Consider the following 24,563-nt stretch of genomic DNA (forward strand, 5'->3'; position numbering starts at 1 on the left):
TCATTTGGTGGAGGGGGAGGGGGGATTATGGTGTGGGGTTGTTTTTCAGGGGTTAGGCCTGGCCCCTTAGTTCCAGTGAAGGGAACTCTTCAGGCATCAGTATACCATGATATTTTGAACAATTTTATGCTTCCAACTTTGTGGGAACAGTTTGGGGATGGCCCCTTCCTGTTCCAAAATGACTGCGCACCAGTGCACAAACAAGGTCCATAAAGACATGGATGAGCAAGTTTGGGGTAGAGGAACTTGACTGTTCTGCACAGTCCTGACCTCAACCTGATAGAACACCTTTGGGATGAATTTGAGCGGAGACTGCAAGCCAGGCCTTCTCGTCCACATCAGTGCCTCACCTCACAAATGCGCTTCTGGAAGAATGGTCAAACACTCCTAAACCTTGTGAACAGCCTTCCCAGAAGAGTTGAAGCTGTTACAGCAGCAAAGGGTGGGCCAACTCAATATTGAACCCTATGGACTAAGACTGGGATGCCATTAAAGTTCATGTGCGTGTAAAGGCAGGCGTCCCAATACTTTTGCTAATATAGTGTATGTGAGGGTGGAGGTCACGTCTGTTATAGGGGCAGGGTTTATATTTCTATAATTGCTGAATGCATTATATTGGAAATATTTCAATGTTTTAACAAATACTACTTTTTTTATAATCCATAGATCCAAATGTCAGTTCAATATTTTACATATAAAGGAGTGAACTTCTCTCCTGGAGCTTACAGCCAAGAAAGTCTCAATTTTGCAGAAAATGAATTCCAAGTGCAAGATGATGATGTCTACATTGTTACATATCCTAAATCAGGTATTGTATAATATGCCATCAAAGACCACATATGCAGTATACTCTACATATATAGGAAATATTTCATCTGACCATCGGTAAATCATCCACACATTCCTAATGGACACACCAAAGGTTCTCAGCATGCATCCAATTGCTTGATAAATCCTGGTGAGGCTTAATACTGTGAGCATTGCTTGTATTGAAGTGTCTGTGGTCACCCTTAAACATACAATGACTATCACTAAGTCCTACTACAATTGGCAAACTCAGGCAAAAGGTGAGATATCATTAAAGCAGAATTCCTGCCACAGAATTTTTTTATTTTTCTTTCCAGGCATGCCCTCACACTGCAGTAATAACACACATATACCATCTGTATATTTGCTAGTGGATAGTAATCATATTTTTTTTTCTTACGATTTTAGATGATCCTCTTCTGGCCGTTGCCACAATGAGTGTGGGCATATGAAGCCCAATTGCAACCTCTTTCTGGATAACCGATTGAGAGGTGCATGCTGGGTAACCAGCATGCACCTCTCGATCTCGCGCATGCGAGATGCTGCAGTGGCCGTAGCGCCGATTGTTTAGGAAGTTGCCATAACAACGGGTGGCGACGGAGGAAGGTCCGCCCTGTTGTTATGGCAACATAAATAGATCCGCCTTAAATCGTGTCATTTGCTGTTGGGGAATAACGCAATTTTTTTCACACAGTCCTGCCCACTGACTCCTGGGAAATGATGACTTACATTTCCCAGGAGCACAGGTGAGGGAGGAAGTGATGCGGAGCGCCGCGGAGCCGAAAGTGGCAGATTAGGAGCCACCACCTAGCAACAGGGCACTTCTGGTAAGTTTTAAAAAAAAGTCACTGCAAATGTTTTTTATTATTAATAAAGGACTGGGAAAATGTGAAAATAGTTTTCAGGGTGGAACTCCGCTTTAACAACTTCAGCCCCGGAAGAATTTCCCCCCTTCCTGACCAGGCCATTTTTTGCAATACGGCACTGTGGCGCTTTAACTGACAATTGGGCGGTCGTGAGACATTGTACCCAAACAAAATTTATGTGATTTTTTCCCCACAAATAGAGCTTTCTTTTGTTGGTATTTGCTCATCTCTGCATTTTTAATTTTTTTGCGCTATAAACAAAAAAAGAGCGGCAATTTTGAAAAAAACACAATATTTTGTACCTTTTGCTATAATAAATATCCCCCCAAAAAATTAAAAAAAAACGAATTTCTTCATCAGTTTAGGCCGATAAGTATTCTTCTACATATTTTCGGTAAAAAAAAAACGCAATAAGCGTACATTGATTGGTTTGTGCAAAAGTTATAGCGTCTACAAAATAGGGCATAGATTTATGGCATTTTTATTTATTTATTTTTTTTTTTACTAGTAAATCTGATCTGCGATTTTTTTTTTTTATCGGGACTGCAACATTGCGACGGACACATCGAACACTTTTGACACTTTTTGGGACCAGTGACATTTATACAGGGATCAGTGCTAAAAATAGCCACTGATTACTGTATAAATGTCACTGGCAGGGAAAGGGTTGACACTAGGGGGCAATCAAGGGGTTAAATGTGTTCCCTGGATATGTTCTAACTGTGGGGGGGGGGGGAGAATGTGGCTGACTAGCAGAGGTGAGAGATCGTTGTTCCTACTTAGTAGGAACACACGATCTGTCTCCTCTCCCCTGCCAGAACCGGGATTTGTGTGTTTACACATACAGATCCCAGTTCTCGCTCTGTCACGAGCGATCGCGGTTGCCCGGTGGTCATGGCGTCCGGCGTGCACGCGCGTCGCCTCAGGGGACACGCTGCAGGCACGTGCCTGCTACAGCATCTTAGAGAACCGAGGTACAGCTATGATGGCAGTGCCATCCTGCTGCAGTATAACTGTGGCGGCTGATCGAGAAGGGGTTAAGGAGCCCCCAGTCCCCAACAGACACAAATAGTAGACCACTCATGGAGAAAAGGATATAAATTGTGTATTTTCTCTGTACATAGCCTTTCGTTCATGTCAGGGTCTAAGATATCATTAGCATTTAAAATGTTTCCTGTTCATTCCTGCCACCAGCTGCTCAGCAGAGACCAGCCAAGATTAAAACCATCTATTGGCAGGCTGATTGTACCCAAGTCGATTCATCGATTGACTTGGATACAACCAGCATGTTGGATTTTTATGGGCAACTATGGCCAGAGGCTATAGCCGTTAGTTGTAATTACAGTGTTCTCTCAGCAGGGACGGCTTCCCATGCCCAGGGCCATCCTTTAGTGATTGTAAAGTCTTGTTTTTTTTTTTAAATAGTAAATATGTTATACATACCTGTTCTGTGCAGGGGTTTTGCACAGAGCAGCCCGAATCCTCCTCTTCTCGGGCTTGCCCCCTCTCTCTTCTGATTGGATAACTGACTTTGACAGCCACGGGAGCCAATGGCGTGCTGTTGTGTCTCAGCCAATCAGGAGGGAGAGTCAGGGATGGCCGGGGGACTCGTGGACATCGCTGGACAGAGATGGGGCTCAGGTAAGTATTAGGGGGTAAAAGTGTATAGGTGTAGAGCTAAAGTGCTAGGGTCAAACAGGCTTATGTCAGCCGACAACGGGGATGGGACCTTGTGGATCCTCCGTAGTTGGAACCTGCGGTATCCTAGGCTTTCATGGGAAATCCGTCTCTCCGGGCTCACAGAATTGTGGATAAGGGGGAGGATCTCCTTCACTAGATCCTCCCCCTTATCCACAATTCCGGGAGCCCAGAGGTGGGGCACTGCTACTGCCAGGTGCTGCTGACACTGTGCAGGGAAGGGGGTGAGCTGAGCTGATGTAAAGTCAATTTGGAGAGATGGATTTCCCATGAAAGCCTAGGATACCCCAGGTTCCAACTACACAATGGTGTCCCTAGGGGGGGCCAGAGGGGGCCCGGACCCCCCCCAACATTATGCTGTGCCCCACCATGTGCCCCCCCCCCCCCCCCCCCCACTTAAAAAAAAAACTTTTTTTTTTTTTTTTTTTTTACAAAAAGGCAATGTCTTTTTGTTTGCATTCGTAGCAGATGCGCCACATCTTACTGGGGCCGCCACTGGAGTAACACAGTCTCTATTGAGAGGTAGAGTGTCCCCAGTCAGCTCCTGCGGTTGATTCCTCCCCCCTCCCTCTGCTCGCTGACACTGCATAATGCGAGCGCTCACACAACTACAGCCACTCGATCTGCTCCTTCCCCTGCATCCGCATTGGCAGGGAGAAGAGCGAGTTGCAGGAAGGACTCCACCAGGACTCTCAGTTACTGAAAAAACAGAATGATTTCTCCTGTCCTTAGGACAGGAGAACTAGCCTGTAAATTCCAAGAGATGCCAGACCAGCGCTGTCAATAGCAGGGGCAGGACAGCAAGAGGAGGCTGGGAAACCCCACAGTGGCAGAACACCAGGGCCCAGTGGCAAGACAACCTTTGCAACCCTGATAGTTTTCCCACTGCTTTGGACCTTATATTTTCTTGGTATGCTGGTGACATATATCTCAGTATACAGTAGGAAGGGAGCTCACTGCAGAACATGCGAAAGGGCCCGTTGTGGGATCGTAGTAAAGGGCCTCAGGATATATAGATAGATAGAGAGAGAGAGAGAGAGAGAGAGATGCATTTTATAGTTGCCCCCCTACTTTTGTCCCTGTCCCCCCATATGCCCCCCCTAAATATGAAAGCTGGAGACGCCACTGCAACTATGGAGGATCCACAAGGTCCCATCCCCGTTGTCGGCTGACAACATAAGCCTGTTTGACTCACAGAACGTATGTTCTTCTGAGTTCAAACCATCCGGTAAGCCTGCATCTACCTCGGTGGTGGCTTAATCACATTGGTGTCTCTAATTTTCATCCACTACATTGGATATTTATGTGGGGATAGAAATCTTCAATCTATCAATTTTATTTTGGACTGCAATTACTTACTACACATTGTGGATTTCTGAGATTTTCACGGACTTAACTATATACTTTGCACTGATTTTTACTTTTCAGTTTTAGTGACATGTTATATATCACATGTGATATTTTTACAAGTCATGTATATTGGTTTATCCATTTAGATTGCTTATTTGATTTATTAAGATATTTTTATATACTTTCCACATTTATGGTAGGGTTGTGTCAATTTACCCTAGCACTTTAGTGCTACACCTATACACCTTTATGATTATAACAAAAATGTCTGTTTGTTGTGTTAGCTGCTATTATTAATTTAGGCAGCGCGGAGTACTTTATTACACTATATTAAGTATTAGGGGGTGTTGGGTTGGCTGCTACATGCCGAAGGTTTTTATCTTAATGCATAGAATGCATTAAGATAAAAAAACTTCTGCCTTTACGACGCCTTTAATAGCAGCATTGGTCCCTTGGCAAAGTAATGCATTGAGGGCCCCTACAAGCCTGCCCCAATTTGCGCACCTTCTCTCAAGAATTAAAGTATAAATAGTTGATAGATTCATTAGATTTGTTATTAGATTATTAGTTTATTGCATTTTACTGCAGCATGCCGAAGCGCAGCCATATGCTATGCTTGCAATGAGAATGGGATTCATAGGAAGCAATTGTTTCCCGAGTGTCACTGAGGTGACAGACATTTTACAATGTAGTAACATCTGTCACGGTATATAGTGTAAATTAGGCTACATTCACACCACATCTAGGGCTGGTGCGAATTGTAGGGGCGGTTCCTCTTGCAGCTGTTAGCAGTTGTCAGCGGGTAGGTGCAGCCTCCAGCCCTGTTCACTATAATGACAGGTCACTGGCAGCTGCACCCATTTGTGGCACTCTGCACAGGCAGTGATTTCCTGTGCTGGACACAGACAAATTGCATGCAGCAGTGATCACTGCAGGTAATCGCTGGCTGTGCAGAGAGCTGCGAATAGGTGGGGCCACCAGTGACCTGCCTTATAGTGAACAGGGCCAGCAGCTGCACCTGCCCACTGACAGCCGCAGGAGGAAATACAATGCGCACCAGCCCTAATCGCTGGTGTGAATGTAGCCTTAGCCCTCAATCAGAGACTCAGTGCAGCAGAAGGAGGGCCACCTGCAAATGTCAAGGTGGGGAGGCAGTTCAGACACACTCGCCAATTATCCAGCCAGGATCTAGCACTATGCACCTGATGGTAGTGTGTGTGTACTCCAGTTTAGAATCTGACCTTCACCCCTGCACATACACACAGGAAGCCCTTTGTCAGACTTGTACGTAGCAGACAGGTGAGCCCGATGTAGCAGGGGGAGGCCTCCCTTACGTATCTGGTTACCGGCCCCTGGTAGTATGGACAGGAGGCACGAGAGCACAGAGTGGTATGAGAGCCTGGCGGGTAGCTGCAGGAAGATCCCGGTTAAGATGGTTATGGAGAACACCAGTCAACTGGAGCACAGGCAGTGGGTGCAGAGCAGGAGTGAAGCGGGTTGGTCGGGTCACAGGCAGAGGTCGGCAGCAGGCGGGCAACGCAGTACAGAGGAGCAGGCAGATTCGTAGTCAGGACGGTCCGGGATCAGTGGCAGGCAGCAAACAAGGAGGAACAGAGACAGGCCGGTGGTCAGGAGATCGGAAACAACAGGAAACAGGAAGCAGGAACACAGGAAGCTGAAGCTCGGACAGCACCGAGCCCCCTGTGCAGATGGCCTAAATAGGCAGGTTGGCGCCAAACACTGGGCGCGCGCGCGCGCCGACGCGCCGCGATGCCCACCAACAGTGCATCTGCCCAAGGGAACTCTCTGACAGTGCCCCCCCCCCCTCAAGGGCAGCCTCCGGATGTCCAACTGTGCCAATTTGGAAGCGTGGGTACTCCTAAAAGACCTCAGAAGCTCTTCGGCATGTAAGTTGCCCTCTGGCTCCCAGGAGTTATCCTCTGGTCCGTACCCCCTCCATTTGATCAAATACTGCAACTGGTTGCGTCTTTTCCTGCAATCCAAAATAGCCTCCACCTCGAATTCTTCCTTGCTATCGACAATTATGGGTTCTGGTGGGTCAGTACTTCGACCAGCAAAAGTGTTGGGTACAACAGGTTTCAACAATGAAATGTGAAAGACCGGATGAATCTTCAGAGTACTAGGTAGATTGAGTTCGTAGGCCACATTGTTAATCCTCTTCTTGACTGCGAACGGACCCAAGAATTTGGGGCCCAATTTCCTTGAAGGGCAGGCCATTCTTATATTGGTCGTGGATAACCAAACCTGGTTGCCAGGTTCCAGGATGAGCTCTCCCCGCCTCTTCCTGTCAAACATCTTTTTATTATACTCTTGGGTCTTAGCCATGGTGTCCTGCAAGAGTTTGTTGTTACAAAGAAAGAAGTCCATGGTCTCAGAGACCGCAGGGATCGCACATTCAGGTAAAGACCTGGGCAGAAAGGACGGGTGGAATCCGTAATTGGCAAAAAACGGTGTTTGCTTAATGGCCGAATGTAGAGAGTTGTTATAGGAGAACTCAGCGATTGGCAGCAGAGAGACCCAGTTGTCCTGAGAGAAAGATGAAAAACAACGGAGGTATTGCTCCAAAGTTTGATTAGTTCTCTCCGTCTGCCCATTAGTCTGGGGATGATAAGCGGAGGAGAGTGCCAGCTCGATTTCCAGGGAGTTACAGAGAGCCTTCCAGAACCGTGAGGTGAACTGAACACCACGATCAGATATGATGTTCGATGGGACTCCGTGCAACCTGACAATCTCTTTAATGAAGACCCTTGCTGTCTCCATGGCCGAAGGTGTGCCCTTCATCGGCAGGAAGTGAGCCATCTTGGTTAACCTGTCTACGACGACAAAGATGGTAGAGAAGCCCTCTGACTGGGGAAGCTCTACAATGAAATCCATTGATATCATCTTCCACGGTCTTTCCGGGACGGGTAATGGCTTTAACAGACCCCAGGCTCTAGTCCGGCTATTCTTGTTCCGGGCACAGGTGGTACAAGATTCTACATAGCTCTTGCAGTCGTTCACTAACAAAGGCCACCAAAATGTGCGCTGCACTAACTCCGTTGTCTTCAGCACACCGAAATGTCCAGCCATCTTATGATCATGGCAGAGCTCCAGCACTGCCACCCTCAAATCTTCAGGGACTACGATTTTACCCTTGTGCCAAAAAAGACCATCCTGGGCCCTCACCACCTCTCCGGAACTTGGGGTCCAATTTAAAGAAGCTTGTTTTATGCGGGATAACAGATCCACTTGAAGCCAAAGAAAATTTCCGGATGAAAGAATGGTGTCCGGATGCTCAGGTTTGCCAGAATCAGGGAACATACGAGAAAGAGCATCCGGCTTGGTATTCTTGGAACCAGGTCTGTACGTTATATGAAACTGAAATCTGGAGAAGAATAGAGCCCATCTTGCTTGTCGAGGTTTCAGTCTTTTGGCAGTTCGGAGATACTCCAGATTTTTGTGGTCCGTATAGACCAGGATAGGGTGTGCTGCACCCTCCAGTAGATAACGCCACTCCTCCAAAGCGGATTTAATGGCCAGAAGCTCCCGATCGCCAACATCATAATTTCTCTCCGCTGAAGAGAGTTTGCGGGAGAAAAAGGCCACTGGGTAGAGAAGGGCCTTTGGGCCTTGCCGTTGGGACAGAACAGCTCCGACTGCGACCTCCGAAGCGTCCACTTCAAGGACGAATGGTAGAGCAGGATCCGGGTGTTTTAAGATTGAGGCGGAGGTGAACAGCTCCTTGAGTTTTTCGAAGGCAGATTGTGCCTCAGGGGACCACTGGAATCGATTCCCTTGTCTGGTTATTTCGGTGATGGGGGCAATTATTGTAGAGAAGCCCCTAATGAACTTCCTGTAAAAGTTCGAAAAGCCGATGAACCTTTGAACCCCTTTTTTATCGGAGGGAGCGGGCCACTCCAGAATGGCAGATACTTTCTGCGGATCCATTTTTATACCATCAACAGAAATGATTAGGCCTAAAAACTGGATGCTTTGAAGTTCGAATTGGCATTTTTCTGGTTTAGCATAAAGTCCATGCTGCCTGAGACGAGCTAACACATTTCTGACATGCCTGCGATGATCTGAAACTGAGGAGGAAAAGATCAGGTTATCATCTAGGTAGACAATAACATAAAGATCCAGGAAGTCACGGAAGATGTCGTTGACAAAATGTTGGAACGTAGCAGGTGCGTTGCACAGACCGAAGGGCATGACAAGGTATTCATAATGTCCAAATCTGGTGCGAAAAGCTGTCTTCCACTCATCTCCTTCTCGAATGCGGATCAGGTTGTAGGCACCACGGAGATCTAGCTTGGTAAAGATTACTGCGGATCCTAATCTCTGGAAGAGTTCGGGCACTAAGGGTAGAGGGTAACGGTTCTTGATTGTTACTTTGTTCAATTCCCGATAATCGATACAAGGACGCAAGGAATGGTCCTTTTTCTCCACAAAGAATATGCCAGCCCCGGCCGGAGAGGTAGATGGGCGGATAAACCCTTTCTTCAGGTTCTCGTCGATGTATAATTTTAGAGTATCCAGCTCCTGCTCTGTCAGTGGGAAAATCCTTCCAAAGGGAACTTCTGCTCCAGGTAATAGCTCGATTTGGCAATCGTAAGGCCTGTGAGGAGGTAAGGCCTCTGCTCCTTTTTTGCTAAAGACGTCCAGAAAGTCCCAATAGGGTGCAGGAACCACCTGTTGAAGCTCGGATTCGGTGTCTAAACAGAGTAATTGGGTAGACTCAGCAGAATTTGTATGTAAGCAGTGTTGTCGGCAGTAATGAGAAAAGAACTTGACTTCTCCACTGGACCAGTCAATGCTGGGGTTATGGGCCTGTAACCATGGCATCCCCAATATGATGGGAAAAAGGGGAGAGGAGATGGCATCCAGGCGCAGAAGTTCTTGATGGTTAGGGCCCATGGTGGCCAACAAAGGAATTGTTTCCTGCGTGACAGGGCCGGAGCGAAGAGAGGAGCCATCTGCGAGATGTACCGAGAGTCCCCGGACTTTGGACTGGAGAGGAATGTGATGGTTGGCAGCGAAGGTCAGATCAATAAAACAGCTGCAGGCTCCTGAATCAATGATGACTGTAGCTGGAATAATCTTTCCTGGAAGCTGTAGGGTGATAGACAGAGCAAGATGATTAACAGGTTTAGAGAAAGCAGGTGCACAAATTGAAGAGATGGGCAGCGACTTAAGCGACTTACGTGTCTTATTTGGGCAAGACCTCACGTAGTTTCCAGGCTCCCCACAGTACATGCAGAGATTGTTAACTCTTCGGCGTTGGCGTTCTTCTGGATCGAGAGAAGGGCGGAATAGCCCGAGTTGCATTGGTTCGGAGGTGTCAGGAACTGATGTGGCCGGTGCCGGGAAGGACTGGCTGGGAGAGCTTGGAACCTTGGGTAGCATCCAGGTAGGGCGGAATTGGCTGGTAGACCTCTCGGAGCGACGCTCTCTGAGGCGTCGGTCGATCTGAATAGCCAGATTGATGAGTTCATCCAAGGTTTGGGGTACACCGACCCGTGCTAACTCATCCTTCAGGGGATCAGACAACCCCATGCGGAATTGATAACGTAAAGCCGCATCATTCCAACCAGTGTCGGAACTCCACCGCCTAAATTCCACCACATAGTCCTCTGCGGCTCTACGCCCCTGTTGAAGAGCGTGCAGGGCGGCTTCAGCAGTCGCTGTTACCTGAGGATCCTCATACAACTGGGACATGACGGTGAAAAAGGCATCAAGGTCGTCCAGTGCTCCAGACTTCTGTTCCAGGAGGCGGTGAGCCCAGGTCTGTGGTTCACCAGACAAGAGGGAGATCACAAAGCCCACCTTGGTCGCCTCCAAGGAAAAAGTGCGAGGTTGCAGGGCAAAGTATAGCTCGCAGGCATTGCAGAAGGCACGAAATTTACTGCGGTCCCCAGCAAATCTTTCGGGTACGGGTACCTTAGGCTCTGGAGGTAGCATAACTACTGAGGGCGCAGATGGCGCTCCGGCCGATGAAGCAGCTTGTGGAAGGGTTGGAGCTGACAGGACCTGGACTTGTTCTTCCAGCCTTGTGTAGCCTTCCTGGAGGCTCTTCACAGCTTGCGTGAGACCCGCCAGGTGTCTACACAGTTCCTCCATGGGGGAGGTTCCCTGCTCGGGCTCGGACATGGCTGTCCGATACTGTCAGACTTGTACGTAGCAGACAGGTGAGCCCGATGTAGCAGGGGGAGGCCTCCCTTACGTATCTGGTTACCGGCCCCTGGTAGTATGGACAGGAGGCACGGGAGCACAGAGTGGTATGAGAGCCTGGCGGGTAGCTGCAGGAAGATCCCGGTTAAGATGGTTATGGAGAACACCAGTCAACTGGAGCACAGGCAGTGGGTGCAGAGCAGGAGTGGAGCGGGTTGGTCGGGTCACAGGCAGAGGTCGGCAGCAGGCGGGCAACGCAGTACAGAGGAGCAGGCAGATTCGTAGTCAGGACGGTCCGGGATCAGTGGCAGGCAGCAAACAAGGAGGAACAGAGACAGGCCGGTGGTCAGGAGATCGGAAACAGGAAGCAGGAACACAGGAAGCTGAAGCTCGGACAGCACCGAGCCCCCTGTGCAGATGGCCTAAATAGGCAGGTTGGCGCCAAACACCGGGCGCGCGCGCCCGCCGACGCGCCGCGATGCCCACCAACAGCGCATCTGCCCAAGGGAACTCTCTGACACCCTTTCACAGTGCTGTATGTGTGCACATCAGGGGGTGGAGTATAGGCGGGCTGCCATGGCAGGCAAAGCAGGGATACAATGGATCATGAGGAGGTGGAGCAGAATCCATGGCCTATTTAACACACTGTGTTGTGCACTAATAATCCTACTCATGTGTTCCTCAATATCTCACTCGCAGGATTTGTGCGAGTGAGTAACAGGATCGGCACAGCACAGTGACAGTCCTATGAACACACTCTTGGTTTCTCCCAGCTGGGCAGCAGGTCAAGCCGCAAAGACCAGCAATAGGCAATGATGACAACTTGGAGATTGCAGGCAGCAGGTGCACGCCACTGCTAACAAAATTACAGTTAGTTAATCTGTGTGTGCAGTGTACCATGCCACCCCAGCACTGCCAGCAGCTTCCCCCTAGATTCAAATGGGCCTGATGGGGCCCCACCACCATGCCACACAAAGCTCCGCAGGAGGGATTGCATAGTTGGCAACATTGAATAAAAAATATGTGGGACACTTTTTTGGCTGTAGGCGGAGTCGTACAATAATTAGGGGGCGGGGCATTCGTTTGTAGGCGTGGCTCAGAAAAATCATAAGTGCGGTGCGCGAAGCGCGCCGCGGCGAAAAATGGGCGTGTCTTGCGTGAAAGTGGGCGTGTCTTGCATGAAAGTGGGCGTGGCTTGTGTGAAAAGTGGACGTGGCTTGTATGAAAAGTGGACGTGGCTTAAATGGGCGTGGCTCAAGAGGGTGTGGTTAGAGTCTGAGATGAATGAGGGATGGAGAGGGAAAGGGGGAGAAGGAAAGGGGGAGAGGGGAATGACGGGACAGCAGGCCCAGATCCTACACAATAGAAATGTGTATTCTAGAAAGTTTAACAATCAGCAGATAAAGATACTCCAAACGCCTGGTGTTAACGCTTCAATCAGCCTGGCACCATGGTTGTTATGGTGTCAGGATGATTGAAGCGCATTATTTCTATTATTACATTGTAATATAAAATTAAATCATTCAACTCACCATAATGCCGAATCAGTGGGATCCCTGAGCGTGTCACTAGCCACGTCGCCTGCCACCAGCAGAGTCTGTCCTTGCATCAGGTGCCCCCGCCAGAGTCTGTCCTTGCATCAGGTGCCCCCGTCAGAGTCTGTATAGACCCCCTCAGTGCAGATCCCCCTCTATTATTGCAGCCCCCTCTATTAGTGCAGACCCCCCCCTCAGTTAGTGCAGCCCCCCGCTCAGTGCAGCCCCCCTCAGTTAGTGCAGCCCCCCCTCAGTGCAGCCCCCCTCAGTGCAGTGCAGCCCCCCCCTCAGTGCAGCCCCCCTCAGTGCAGTGCAGCCCCCCCTCAGTTAGTGCAGCCCCCCCTCAGTTAGTGCAGCCCCCCCTCTCAGTGCAGTGCAGCCCCCCCTCAGTGCAGTGCAGCCCCCCCTCAGTTAGTGCAGCCCCCCCCTCAGTTAGTGCAGCCCCCCCCTCAGTTAGTGCAGCCCCCCCTCAGTTAGTGCAGCCCCTCCTCAGTTAGTGCAGCCCCTCCTCAGTCAGTGCAGCCCCCCCTCAGTTAGTGCAGCCCCCCCCTCAGTTAGTGCAGCCCCCCCCTCAGTTAGTGCAGCCCCCCCCCTCAGTTAGTGCAGCCCCCCCCTCAGTGCAGCCCCCTCTCAGTTAGTGCAGCCCCCCCTGTTAGTGCAGCCCCCCCTGTTAGTGCAGCCCCCCCCTCAATGCAGCCCGGCCCCCGCTCAGTGCAGGAGCAGCCGGTGTTCTGCCGAGAACGTTCCACTCGGCAATGGAGGACCCCCTGTACTGCGCAGGCGCAGCGCTTGCGCAGTACAGGGCTGGGAGCTTTCAGCAAGACACGGCGACGACGCCGTGTCTTCTGCTCGCTTCAGTGGAGAGGGGAGGGGCCGTGCAGCTAAAGAAGGCGCTTCATTGGCTGCACGGAACGAGCCCCCTTCCCCTCTCCACTGAACACTAGAGGAAGAGAGAGCGGCGGCGCCGGCTGCCATTTTGCTGGAGCCCGCTGCTCCAAAAAAACAAAAAAAAACAACATTCCCGATTTTCCTCATGGGAAATCCCGAATTCGGGACACTCTCCAATCGGGACGAGGGTCCCAAAATCGGGATTGTCCCGGGAAAATCGGGACCGTTGGCAACTATGGGATTGCCCCATCAACACTAACTGTGTTAAAGGGGGAATTGAGCAATTTTCTTTCCTGAAGCCCATGGTTGCAAGAAATAAAATCGCATCATCTATGGCCTGCCTTACTTTTCAAAGGAAGAAGCTATAAGGTGGACACACATAAAATCCAATATATAATTGCTTTAAACACTATAATGTTCACAGCCAACAAGCCACAGATTGCTACCAGTTGGTTTGTCTGACACAGCTTGATAAGTATAGCGTTGTTGGTCAATTTTACATTACTTGCTTATTAAAATATATTTTTTTGGGAAAATATGTTTGTTAAAGAGGAAGTAAACTTCCTCTGCAGACATTGACCTATAGGTAAGCCTATAATAAGGCTTACCTATAGGTAGTGCACGGTTAGGAGATATTTACATTACATGCTGCCAGAGACATCACATGCGCATACGCTCTGAAGGAATGGCCACGGGTGCCGTTCCTTCCAAGCCATGTGCCATGAACGGTGGCTCCCATACGCGGAGTGACAGCATCGTGGCTACGGCTACTCACAGCGACAGAGCCCTCGAACCCGGAAGAAACTCCAGGAAAGATGTCAGCTATATCAGCGGTGTGCAGGCGCCGCTGGAGGGCTTCATTCTATGGTAAGTATTTCATAATGAGCTAGTATACGATGCATACTAGCTCATTATGCCTTTGTCTTATAGGTTTTTTTTTTTTAAAGAGTTTACAACCTCTTCAACTATTGTTATACTAAAAGTAGCAGTGTAACTCGAGATATAGCAGTAGCAGCCCACTATGGGGCCCTAGGGTGGGAAGGGAGCACAACTAGGGAGGTTGTCTCAGTTCCAGAAGAACTGAGATCAGATGCACAGGATCATGCTTTGGAAACAACCAGTTGCTAGTCACAGGTCTTTGGTTTGGGGTTTATATACCTTTTTAATTTTTTTTGAAGAGAAGAAAAAAAAAAGTGTTACAGAAGAAGTTTTCACATATAGCAGTAACATATTGCATATATAAACCAGACAGGTAACTTATAATGTTAAACAGGGGGTGGGTGCAGTGCTAGTAATAGTATATATATCCAATAACAAAAAACAGGAATTGTAAAATCACTTTCCTAAGGGTGGGCCTGTGATACTGACGTCATCACATTTTGTCTCTTCGGAGATTGATGGTACAGCAAACAGTAGGCGGAGGAAGCCCAAGGAGACGCCGCTACTCTGATCCATTGTGTTACACTGCGCATATAAGATCTTTGTCCTGTAAGTGCAATCTATTTGAGCGTATTAAATTATTCTCTTAAATACTACACTATGGGCGCATTTCTTGTTTATGTTTCTGAGTGACACTGAGCCAGCAGTTTGGGACATCCATATAGGTTTTTGGGAGACCGAATTCCCTGAGCTTGGTGAGACCGCTTTGGTGGCCATTTTTGCGGGTAAGGAGACTACATACTCACTTTGGGTGCAAAAGCCTTTTGGAGGAAGGGATCTTTTCTTTACGATTTTGTGTTAACATCTTGTCTCCACACCTGCACGGACATTTCTTGGTTCACCTTCCAATTCATTTGGGACTGTTTCAGTTTTACTTTTACTTCTTATTTTTTTATTTTTTATTGTTATATTCTTTTGGGATTTTGCCTTTGTCGTTTTTATAGATTTTTTTTCATCCATGCTTTTGTGAATTTTCTTCATTTATTTATTTATTAATATATACTGAGTTAACTCATATGAGCACTTTTTTAGGTTTCACACAATTAATTTTTGGTGTTTACTATCAATCAATTTTAGTATGTCAGCACATTATTTTGTTGCTATTAGCGTTCACCATCATTAAATTGAGTTTGACACTAACATAGATATCATTTTTATGCAGTTTTTCAATTTTAATGTATTTGAACTCTGCCTTAGTTTTTCCACTTTTAATTTCGGGTTTTTCACCATTTCTGAATATTTGAAAGTAATTTTACAATTCCTGTTTTTTTATCATTGGATATATACACTGTTACTAGCACTGCACCCACCCCCTGTTTTTCACTGATTTGAGTTTTGCATTTAGGACTTCTGGTGCAGGCAGCTTTTCTATTTGATTTATTTCAAACATTTTATTTTTATACCTCTAGCGCAGGTTCTTTTATTTAACTTATAATGTTAAGTTGATACTACTTTTTGTATAGAGCACATCATTCAGTAACATCAACAGAAATCACTGGATTGTTATTATATTTCCAGAAAGGCCACTAAAGTGATACTAATTTCTTGTTTTGTTTAAATTTAAAAATAACAAACATGTTATACTTACCTGCTCTGTGCAGTGGTTTTGCACAGAGCAGCCCAGATCCTTCTCTTCTTGGGTCCCTCTTCAGCCCTTCTGGCCCTTCTCCCCTACCGAGTGCCCCCCACAGCAAGCAGCTTGCTATGGGGGCACGCCGAGCCGCTGCTCTCTGTGTCTATTCAGACATGCCCTGCCCCCTCTCTCTCTCTCATTGGCTTACTGATTTTGATTGAGAACTTCGCTGCTGTCTCAGCCAATCAGGAAGGAGAGTCTCTTGTGCAACATTGCTGGATCGAGATGGGCTCAGGTAAGTATTAAGGGGTTGAGGTGAGATGCTGCACCCAGATGTTTTTTTTTCTTAATGCATAGAATGCATTAAGATGGATAAACCTTCTGCCTTTACAACCACTTTAAGGTGTTGGCCAGATGTTCCAAGTATCAACATTTGTTTTGTATGAATGTGATTGGATTGCCAAGCACTCTTCATATCCTTTATCTAAATTAACCTGGAGTTTAACATCAGTAACCTTAGCCACCCAGTTCCATCTCCATTTACACATAATAAATAATCTTGCAGCAGAAAATATGTGCATGACTACGGTCCTATATTTGTGTGGGAACTTATCAATTCCCAAACTAAGGATGGCTAGGGCTGGGGTGGGAGCCATTAGACACCCTGTTATGTCTGAGAGTAAGGAGAATGTTTTATTCCAAAAGCTGCAAATTTGTGGGCACTCCCGCAAGGCATGGAGTAGAGACCCAATTTGATTGCAACCACACCAGGATGTATTATCTTCTTGGTTAGCAAACTTTACTAGTTAGACTAGAGTAAGGTACCAAATGTGGTGGATCTTTTGGGCTACTTCCCAGTGATTAGTACATTTAATAGAGGTAGAATTATACAGTAATAGATGGCCCGTCACCATTGATCATTTGTAAATTACATGTTTAGTTCTTGTTTCCTTCCCCTTTGTGGAGAGCACTTGACTATTTTATATCTTTAGATTATAAGAGGTTGTATTGTGATTCCCTCTGTGACAGGTGAAGCAGACATGCAGAATGACCATGTCTTTTTGTGTATGTATAGAGAAGGGATAGAGTTTTCCTTTAAATAGGATGACATTTGTCTGTAGCCAAATAGGCCTTGAGATGGTATTGTGTGTGCCCTTGAGAGGTCTGCAAAAGGGGGGAGTAAGTTGTGTTGTAGTATATTTGCAAGAGATGTGGATTTTACTGCTTTCCAAGGGATGAGAGAAAACTGGGGTAAAATAAAATTAAATACCTCAAGGGGGACAGGAGTCATTGCATAGTTGCCAACATTGTAAAAAAATGTTTAGGGACACTTTTTTGGCTGTAGGCGGAGTCGCATTATAATTAGGGGGTGTGGCATGCGTTTGTAGGTGTGGCACGGGGAAAACGTAAAAATGTACCGCGCAAAGAAATGGGCGTGTCTCAAAGGGTGTGGTTAGAGTTTGAGATGAATGAGGGATGGAGAGGGAAAGAGGGGGGGGGGAGGGATGGAGGGACAGCAGCCTCAGATCCTACACCACAATAGAAATATGTGTATTCCAGAGTTTAATAATCAGCAGATAAAGATACTCCAAACACCTGGTGTTAGCGCTTCAATCAACCCGGCACTATGGTTGTTATGGTGTCAGGATGATTGAAGCACATTATTTCTATTATTACATTGTAATATAAAATTAAATCATTCAACTCACCATAATGCAGAATCAGTGGGAGCCCTGAGCGTGTCACCTGCCACGTCGCCTGCCACCAGATGCCATCATGTGCCCCCAGCAGAGTCCGTCCTTGCATCAGGTTTACACTGATTACTACACCACCAACTACACTGATTACTACAACACCCACCACACTACACCACCCACTACAACACCCACTACACTACAATACCACGCTAATTACTACACCACCCACTACACTATACCACCCACTACACTGATTACTACAACACCCACTATACTACAACATGAACACCCACTACACTACACTGATTACTACAACACCCACTACACTACACTACTTACTACAATACCCACTACACTAACCACTGCCTGGTGGAACATGGAAGGGCACCAGCAACATGCTGGGGAGGATGGAAACCCAGTCTGGAGGTCACGTGTAGCAGCTGTGTCCAGAGAATCTTCGGGACAAGCTTAAATCAGGATGAGGGTCCAAAAATCGAGATTGTCCCGGGAAAATCAGGACTGTTGGCAAGTATGAAAATGGTTGCGGCCAGACTCAGTGGAGGGAGATTTTTACAGCATATTTGGCAAGTACAGAATCACAGTATATATAAAATAATATGCAAAGTAGTTGGAGGGACGCTTCAGAATGGCAAATATATTTTTATTACAAATTATGTGAGCAGACTGCAGTTCCTCTTTAAGCTTCATAGCATACCTCCCAACATTTTACAATGGGAATGAGGGACACCTACTAGCAAACGTATGTAGGCATAGGACTGATCTGTGGAACTACAAGATTACACTACATAGTTTCTACCAAGTACTCCAGTGCATGCTGGATCTTGTAGTTCTACAGACCACTAATCTCCTGGTGTCACTAGTATCAGGGACCCCAGACCATGCTGAGTGATGCAATGTCATTATATAGCAAACAAGGTGTGCTGGCTCTTGTAGTTCTTCAGCCTAGTTATCTGTAAATGCTCGTTGTATAGACTAGTTTTCTTTGGATGCTGTCTCTTATACCAAGAACCCTAGATCATGCTGGTTCTTGTAGTTCTATAGACTAGATATCTGTAAATGTGGCAACATTTACCAAGTACCCCGGTGAATGTTGGCTCTTGTAGTTCTACAGACACGTGTCTCCTGGTGTTACTAGTATCAGGGACCCCAGATCATGCTGGATGATGCAATGTCATTATATAGCAAACAAGGCATCTTGGCTTTTGTAGTTCCTCAGCCTAGTTATCTGTAAATACTGTAATCATACCAAGTCCCCCAGTGCATGCTGGCTCTTGTAGTTCTGGAGACCACTTATCTCCTGGTGTCACTAGTATCAGGGACCCTAGACCATGCTGGGTGATACAATGTCATTATATAGCAAACAAATCTTGCTGGTTCTTGTAGCTCTACAAACCAGTTACTGTATCTAATGGTGTCTATGCTGGATAAAATGCTATTTTAGTGTAAAAACAAGCCAGGCATGCTGGCTCTTGTAGTTCCTCAGTAAATTGGTTTACACCCAGGGCAGGCACAAATAATAAAGCCATGGACATAAATACGACAATCTCAGGCAAACATCTCAGAGTAACTCCTTAATAAATCACCTTGGAAATACATGGCTCTTCCAGGAAAGCCACATTGGCATTAACAATAAAAAAAACAAGTATCTAGGCAGGTTAATTAGCATGACATTTTTCCTCACTCACTTTGCTTAGCTTTCTCATATACTGGAAGGAGGATCTGAGCCATCACTAGTAACCTGAAGGGGAGCGGTCACATGTTGCTCCATGGGGGTTGGCGGCGGATGATCTCTTCCTGCTGTGTTCAGTGGAGAGGGGAGGGGTCTCCAATCCCTGCAGCACTGAAGAGAGAAGCATATTGGCTGCCCTCTCCTCTCCACTGAACACAAGGGGAAACAATACTCCTCAGCGGCCATCTTTTTGTAGCCTGCTGCCGTTTTTAGCCCAAAACGATCCCGATTTTCCTGGGGAAGAAAAAACAAATTCCGGGAAAATAATCGGGACAGGCTAAAATCGGGACGAGGGTCCAAAAACCGTGATTGTCCCGGGAAAATCGGGACTGTTGGCAAGTATGTCATTGTAGCGTTGGGGGCACTGCAGCTTTAATTGTTGGGTGAGTTGTCTTGAAGCATGTGTTGGAGATGTAATGGGCATATAGATGGGTATTTAAAGCTCCCTTAGAGACAAAGGGGGTTATTTACTAAAGGAAAATCCACTTTGCACTGCAAGTGCACTTGAAAGTAAAGTCACTGTAGATCTGAGGGGGACATGCAAGGAACATAAAAAACAGCATTTTAGCTTGCACATGATTGGATGATAAAATCAGCAGAGCTTCCACTCATTTCAGATCTACCCCTTAGATTTAAAAGGATTGCACTTCCAAGTGCACTTGCAGTGCAAAGTGGATTTGCCTTTCGTAAATAACCCCCCAAGTTCTGTTCGATGTCTCACCGTTGTTTGCTAAATACGGGGTTAAGCCAGTGTTTAAAGAGTAACTCCACATTTGTTGAGAAAAAACTTTCCCCTCTGGATGATCTATGTACATTGCAAGGATTTTAACAAACTTTGTTGCAGATTCCTACCTTTTGTTATTCTTAAGAAATCTCTGTGTGTTCAGTGAGTCTAATTGGAGTGGTTTCATAATCATCAATCAGCACCTGCAGGACTCTAATGAGGAAAATTGCAGGGTCAGCATCCCTTTTAGATGTGATTTCCTATTGGGAGTATGACATTTTTGTTGCAGGGGATGCCTGAATTCTCACTTGCATCTTAGTGCAGACTTCTGGGAAAATCAGTGAGCCAATCACACAAGCAGGAAATTACATATCTGGGGAGCGTTCTGTACACATTCTGCGTACAGCACGCCTCCAGGTAGCCATATTGCATTGCATTGCATTTTACAGAAAATTACAGAGCTGCAGATTTAAAAGAAAAGGTAATCTTTAATAACATTCTATTACAATATGATTGTATGATGTACGTCGGCAGAATGGCACGGGCAGGCATATGGGTGTACCTGTACGTCCCTGCCTCCCAGCGGGAGGGGGGCCCAATCGGGCCCCCCCCCCCCCCCCCCCCCCCGGTGTCTGCGGCGGTCGGAATCGTTACAGGAGCGATCCGTGCTGAGGGGGAGGCCCCTGATTCATGGCCACCCCCTCGCGATCGTTCCTGACGAATGAAAAGCTTCCTCTGCTTCTGTAATGTAAACAGAAGCAGAGGAAGTGATGTCATCTCTCCTCGTGTCGGTCTTTTCGTTCCGGCGCCGAGGAGAGAAGACATCAAGTAAGTGTGCACCGTCACTACACGTACAGTAGAAAATGTAGGCACACAAATCACCCCCCGATCACCCCCCTGCACCCTCTGTCACAGTGACACCAATAGCAGTTTTTTTTTTTCTTTTACCGATTACTGCATTGGTGTCATTTGTGACTGTTATAAGTGGTAGGGCAGTTAGGCCCCTTTAGGTCTAGGGTTAGGCCCCTTTAGGTCTAGGGTACCCCCCTAACCCCCCCTAATAAAGGTTTAACCCCTTGATCACCCCCCAGTTAACCCCTTCTTCGCTTGTCGCCAGTGTCACTAAGCGATCTTTTTTCTGATCGCCGTTTTAGTGTCACAGGTGACGCTAGTTAGCCAGGTAAGTATTTAGGTTCACCGTCAGCGTCAGGTACCCCCATATACTACCTAATAAAGGTTTTAACCCCCTGATTGCCCCCTAGTTAACCCTTTCACCAGTGATCACCATATAAGTGTTACAGGTGACGCTGGTTAGTTAGTTATTTAGGTTCACCATCAGCTTTTTCTAGCGTCAGGTACCCCCATATACTACCTAATAAAGGTTTTAGCCCCCTGATTGCCCCCTAGTTAACCCATTCACCAGTGATCATCGTATAACTTTTACGAGTGACGCTGGTTAGTTAGTTTGTTTTTTATACCCGCCATTTATTACCCAATAAAGGTTTAACCCCCTGATCGCCCGGCAGGTGATATAAGTTAGGTTTTAGTGTCAGATAGGGTCTGCGTCACCCCAGGCAGCGTCAGATTAGTGCCAGTACCGCTAACACCCACGCACGCAGCATACACCTCCCTTAGTGTTATAGTATCTGAACGGATCGATATCTGATCTGATCAGATCTATACTAGCGTCCCCAGCAGTTTAGGGTTCCCAAAAACCCAGTGTTAGCGGGATTAGCCCAGATACCTGCTAGCACCTGCGTTTTGCCTCTCCGCCCAGCCCAGCCTAACTAAGTGCAGTATCGATCAATCACTGTCACTTACAAAACACTAAACACACATAACTGCAGCGTTCGCAGAGTCAGGCCTGATCCCTGCGATCAGTAACAGTTTTTTTGGAAGCGTTTGTTACATTTGCTGACAGTCTAGAAGCTTTTTTACCTGTGAGTCTCACTACTGTACCAGTAAATTTAGAGCCCAAAATGGCAAATCGAAGGTACAGTAGTGAAGAGGCCTACACGTTTCTGAGCATGACAGTGAAGAGGAAGTCACTCATCTGTCACATTCAGGAACAGAATACGAACCTGTAGACGACAGTAGCTCCATGATAGATAGCTCTGACGACGGAGTTGTGGTCCCTGCCAAGGTCAGGCATACCAGACCCCAATCTTCTGCTGTTGAGGTGCAAGAACCGCAGGGCTCTCGTATGGAGCAGAGAAGTACTAGCGCCGCTATTCCTTATGGTGAACTGGCAAGCACCAGCGGCCTAGTACACCCTGGTCTGTACATCCAGCACTGCAGTAACACGTGGTGACGTGGCGAGTCCCATAAGTGCAGTTCAAGCTGGCGAGGTGGCAAGCACAAGTAGTGTCCCGCTGCCACCAAGAAGACAAAGACAGGACCGTCGTGCCCATAGTGTCCTTCCTGCAGAATTCGCCAATCCTAATTGGGAGCCCACCACTTCTTCAGCACCCGTACTTCCCCCATTCACTGGCCAACCCGTCATTCAGGTGGAAACAGTTGATTATACGTCACTTGATTTTTTTTCGCTGTTCTTCACCGAAGATCTCTATAGATCTATTGTGGACCAAAGCAATTTGTATGCTGGTCAATACATCGCCGCTAATCCCCAGTCCTCCCTGGCCAGAGACTGAAAACCAATTACGGTTTCCGAATTTAAGACCTTTCTGGGCCTATCCCTCGACATGGGCATAAAAAGAGTGAGTTGCGGTCATATTGGTCCACTGACCCAATTCACCATATGCCCGTGTTCTCTGCTTCCATGGCCAGGGCACGATACGAGCAGATTTTCGGGTTCATGCACTTCAACAACAATGAACTCTGTCGTCCTGTGGAGACCCTGGATACGATCGACTCTACAAAATTTGGCCCCTCGTAAACCACTTCAACCAACGTTTTGCAGACTTGTTTACTCCCCATCAAGTTGTCTGCGTTGATGAGTCCCTGATTAAGTTTTCTGGCCGCTTGTCATTCAAACAGTATCTTCTCAGCAAGCGTGCCAGATACGGGGTCAAGATGTATAAGCTCTGTGACAGGACCACAGGCTATACATGTAGTTTTATGGTTTACGAGGGAAGAGATAGTCACACAGAGCCGACAAACTGCCCTGACTACATAGGAAGGGCTGGCAAGATTGTGTGGGACTTGGTGTCACCCTTATTCGGAAAGGGGTACCATTTGTTTTATTGACAATTATTACAGGAGTGTGCCACTTTTTAGTCACTTGTTTGATCTTCAGATTGGAGCATGTGGCACCGTGCGATCTAATCGACAGGGCTTTCCCCAAGGGCTTGTAGATTCCCGTCTTAGGCTGAGGGAGAGAGCCTGCTTGAAGTGTAATAACTTGCTCGCTGTGGAGGGATAATAAGAATGTTTTCGTTCTTACCTCCCTTCATGCAGACACGACAGTCCAAATTACTACGGTGTTGTGGAGAAACCCCTCTGTGTCCATAAATATAACCTCAATATGGGAGGGGTGGACCTCAATGACCAGTTGTTGGCGCCGTACCTAGTTGCCCGTAAGGCCAGACGCTGGTATAAAAAGGGTCTCTATACTTATTTCAATTGGCTTTGCTGAAAACTCATGTGCTATACAGAGCTTCAGGAGGGACTGGATCCTTCCTTAAATTCCAGGAAGAGATCGTCAGAGCCCTTCTGTTTCAAGACGGTGCTCCACCTCACCTTCCCAATCCAAATGCAGTAAGCCGGCTGCATGAGAGGCATTTTCCTTATGTCCTCCCGAGTACCCCTACCCAACAAGCCCCCCAAAGAAAATGTCATGTCTATAGAAAGTGCGGATATAGGCGTGACATCCGCTATTTTTGTCCCTCCTGTCCTGACAATCCTGGTCTTTGCATTGGTGAATGTTTTGAACGCTACCATACACTAGTTGAGTATTAGCGTAGGGTACAGCACTGCACAGACTAGGCACACATTCACAGGGTCTCCCAAGATGCCATCGCATTTTGAGAGACCCGAACCTGGAACCAAACCGTTACAGTTACAGTAATGCCCTGTACACACGGTCGGATTTTCCGACGGAAAACGTGTGATCAGAGCTTGTTATCGGAAATTCCGACCGTGTGTGGGCTTCATCGGACTTTTTCCATCGGATTTTCCGACACACAAAGTTTGAGAGCAGGCTATAAAATTTTCCGACAACAAAATCCGATCGCGTCAATTCCGACCATGTGTGGACAATTCCGACGCACAAAGTGCCACGCATGCTTAGAATAAATTCCGAGACGGAACTGCTCGGTCTGGTAAAATTAGCGTTCGGAATGGATATAGCACTTTCGTCAGCCTGCAATGTTTTAAAATGTTTAATGCAGCGCACTCTTCTTCTTCATAATGCTAGAAGAATGAAGTTGTTTTGCTGCTCATATTCACACAGTGTTCTCACAAACTTCTTTCTTTATTATTTATCGTGTTTTCATCAATATAATATTTTTATTTGTCACATCTACCGAAAAAATATTATTTTTTGGATGTTTTTATCTTAAATTTTTTTTTAGATTTTTTTAAAGCCTAATCTTGTGTTTTTATTT

At 47.0% G+C, this 24,563-nt stretch overlaps 1 protein-coding gene across 1 annotated transcript in view; it reads left to right on the forward strand.

Annotated features, from left to right (window-relative positions):
* Positions 1–670: 670 nt before the first annotated feature.
* LOC141110923 (sulfotransferase 2B1-like) overlaps positions 671–24,563 on the forward strand; it is a 157,011-nt gene continuing 133,118 nt past the window's right edge. Inside the window, exon 1 of the mRNA XM_073602723.1 lies at positions 671–808. Within this exon, the coding sequence (XP_073458824.1) occupies positions 673–808 (136 nt within the window). The 5' untranslated portion in view covers positions 671–672. The remainder of the gene's footprint in view (positions 809–24,563) is intronic.

This window comes from Aquarana catesbeiana, linkage group LG10 (assembly GCF_042186555.1).
Source record: "Aquarana catesbeiana isolate 2022-GZ linkage group LG10, ASM4218655v1, whole genome shotgun sequence".
NCBI lineage: Eukaryota > Metazoa > Chordata > Amphibia > Anura > Ranidae > Aquarana > Aquarana catesbeiana.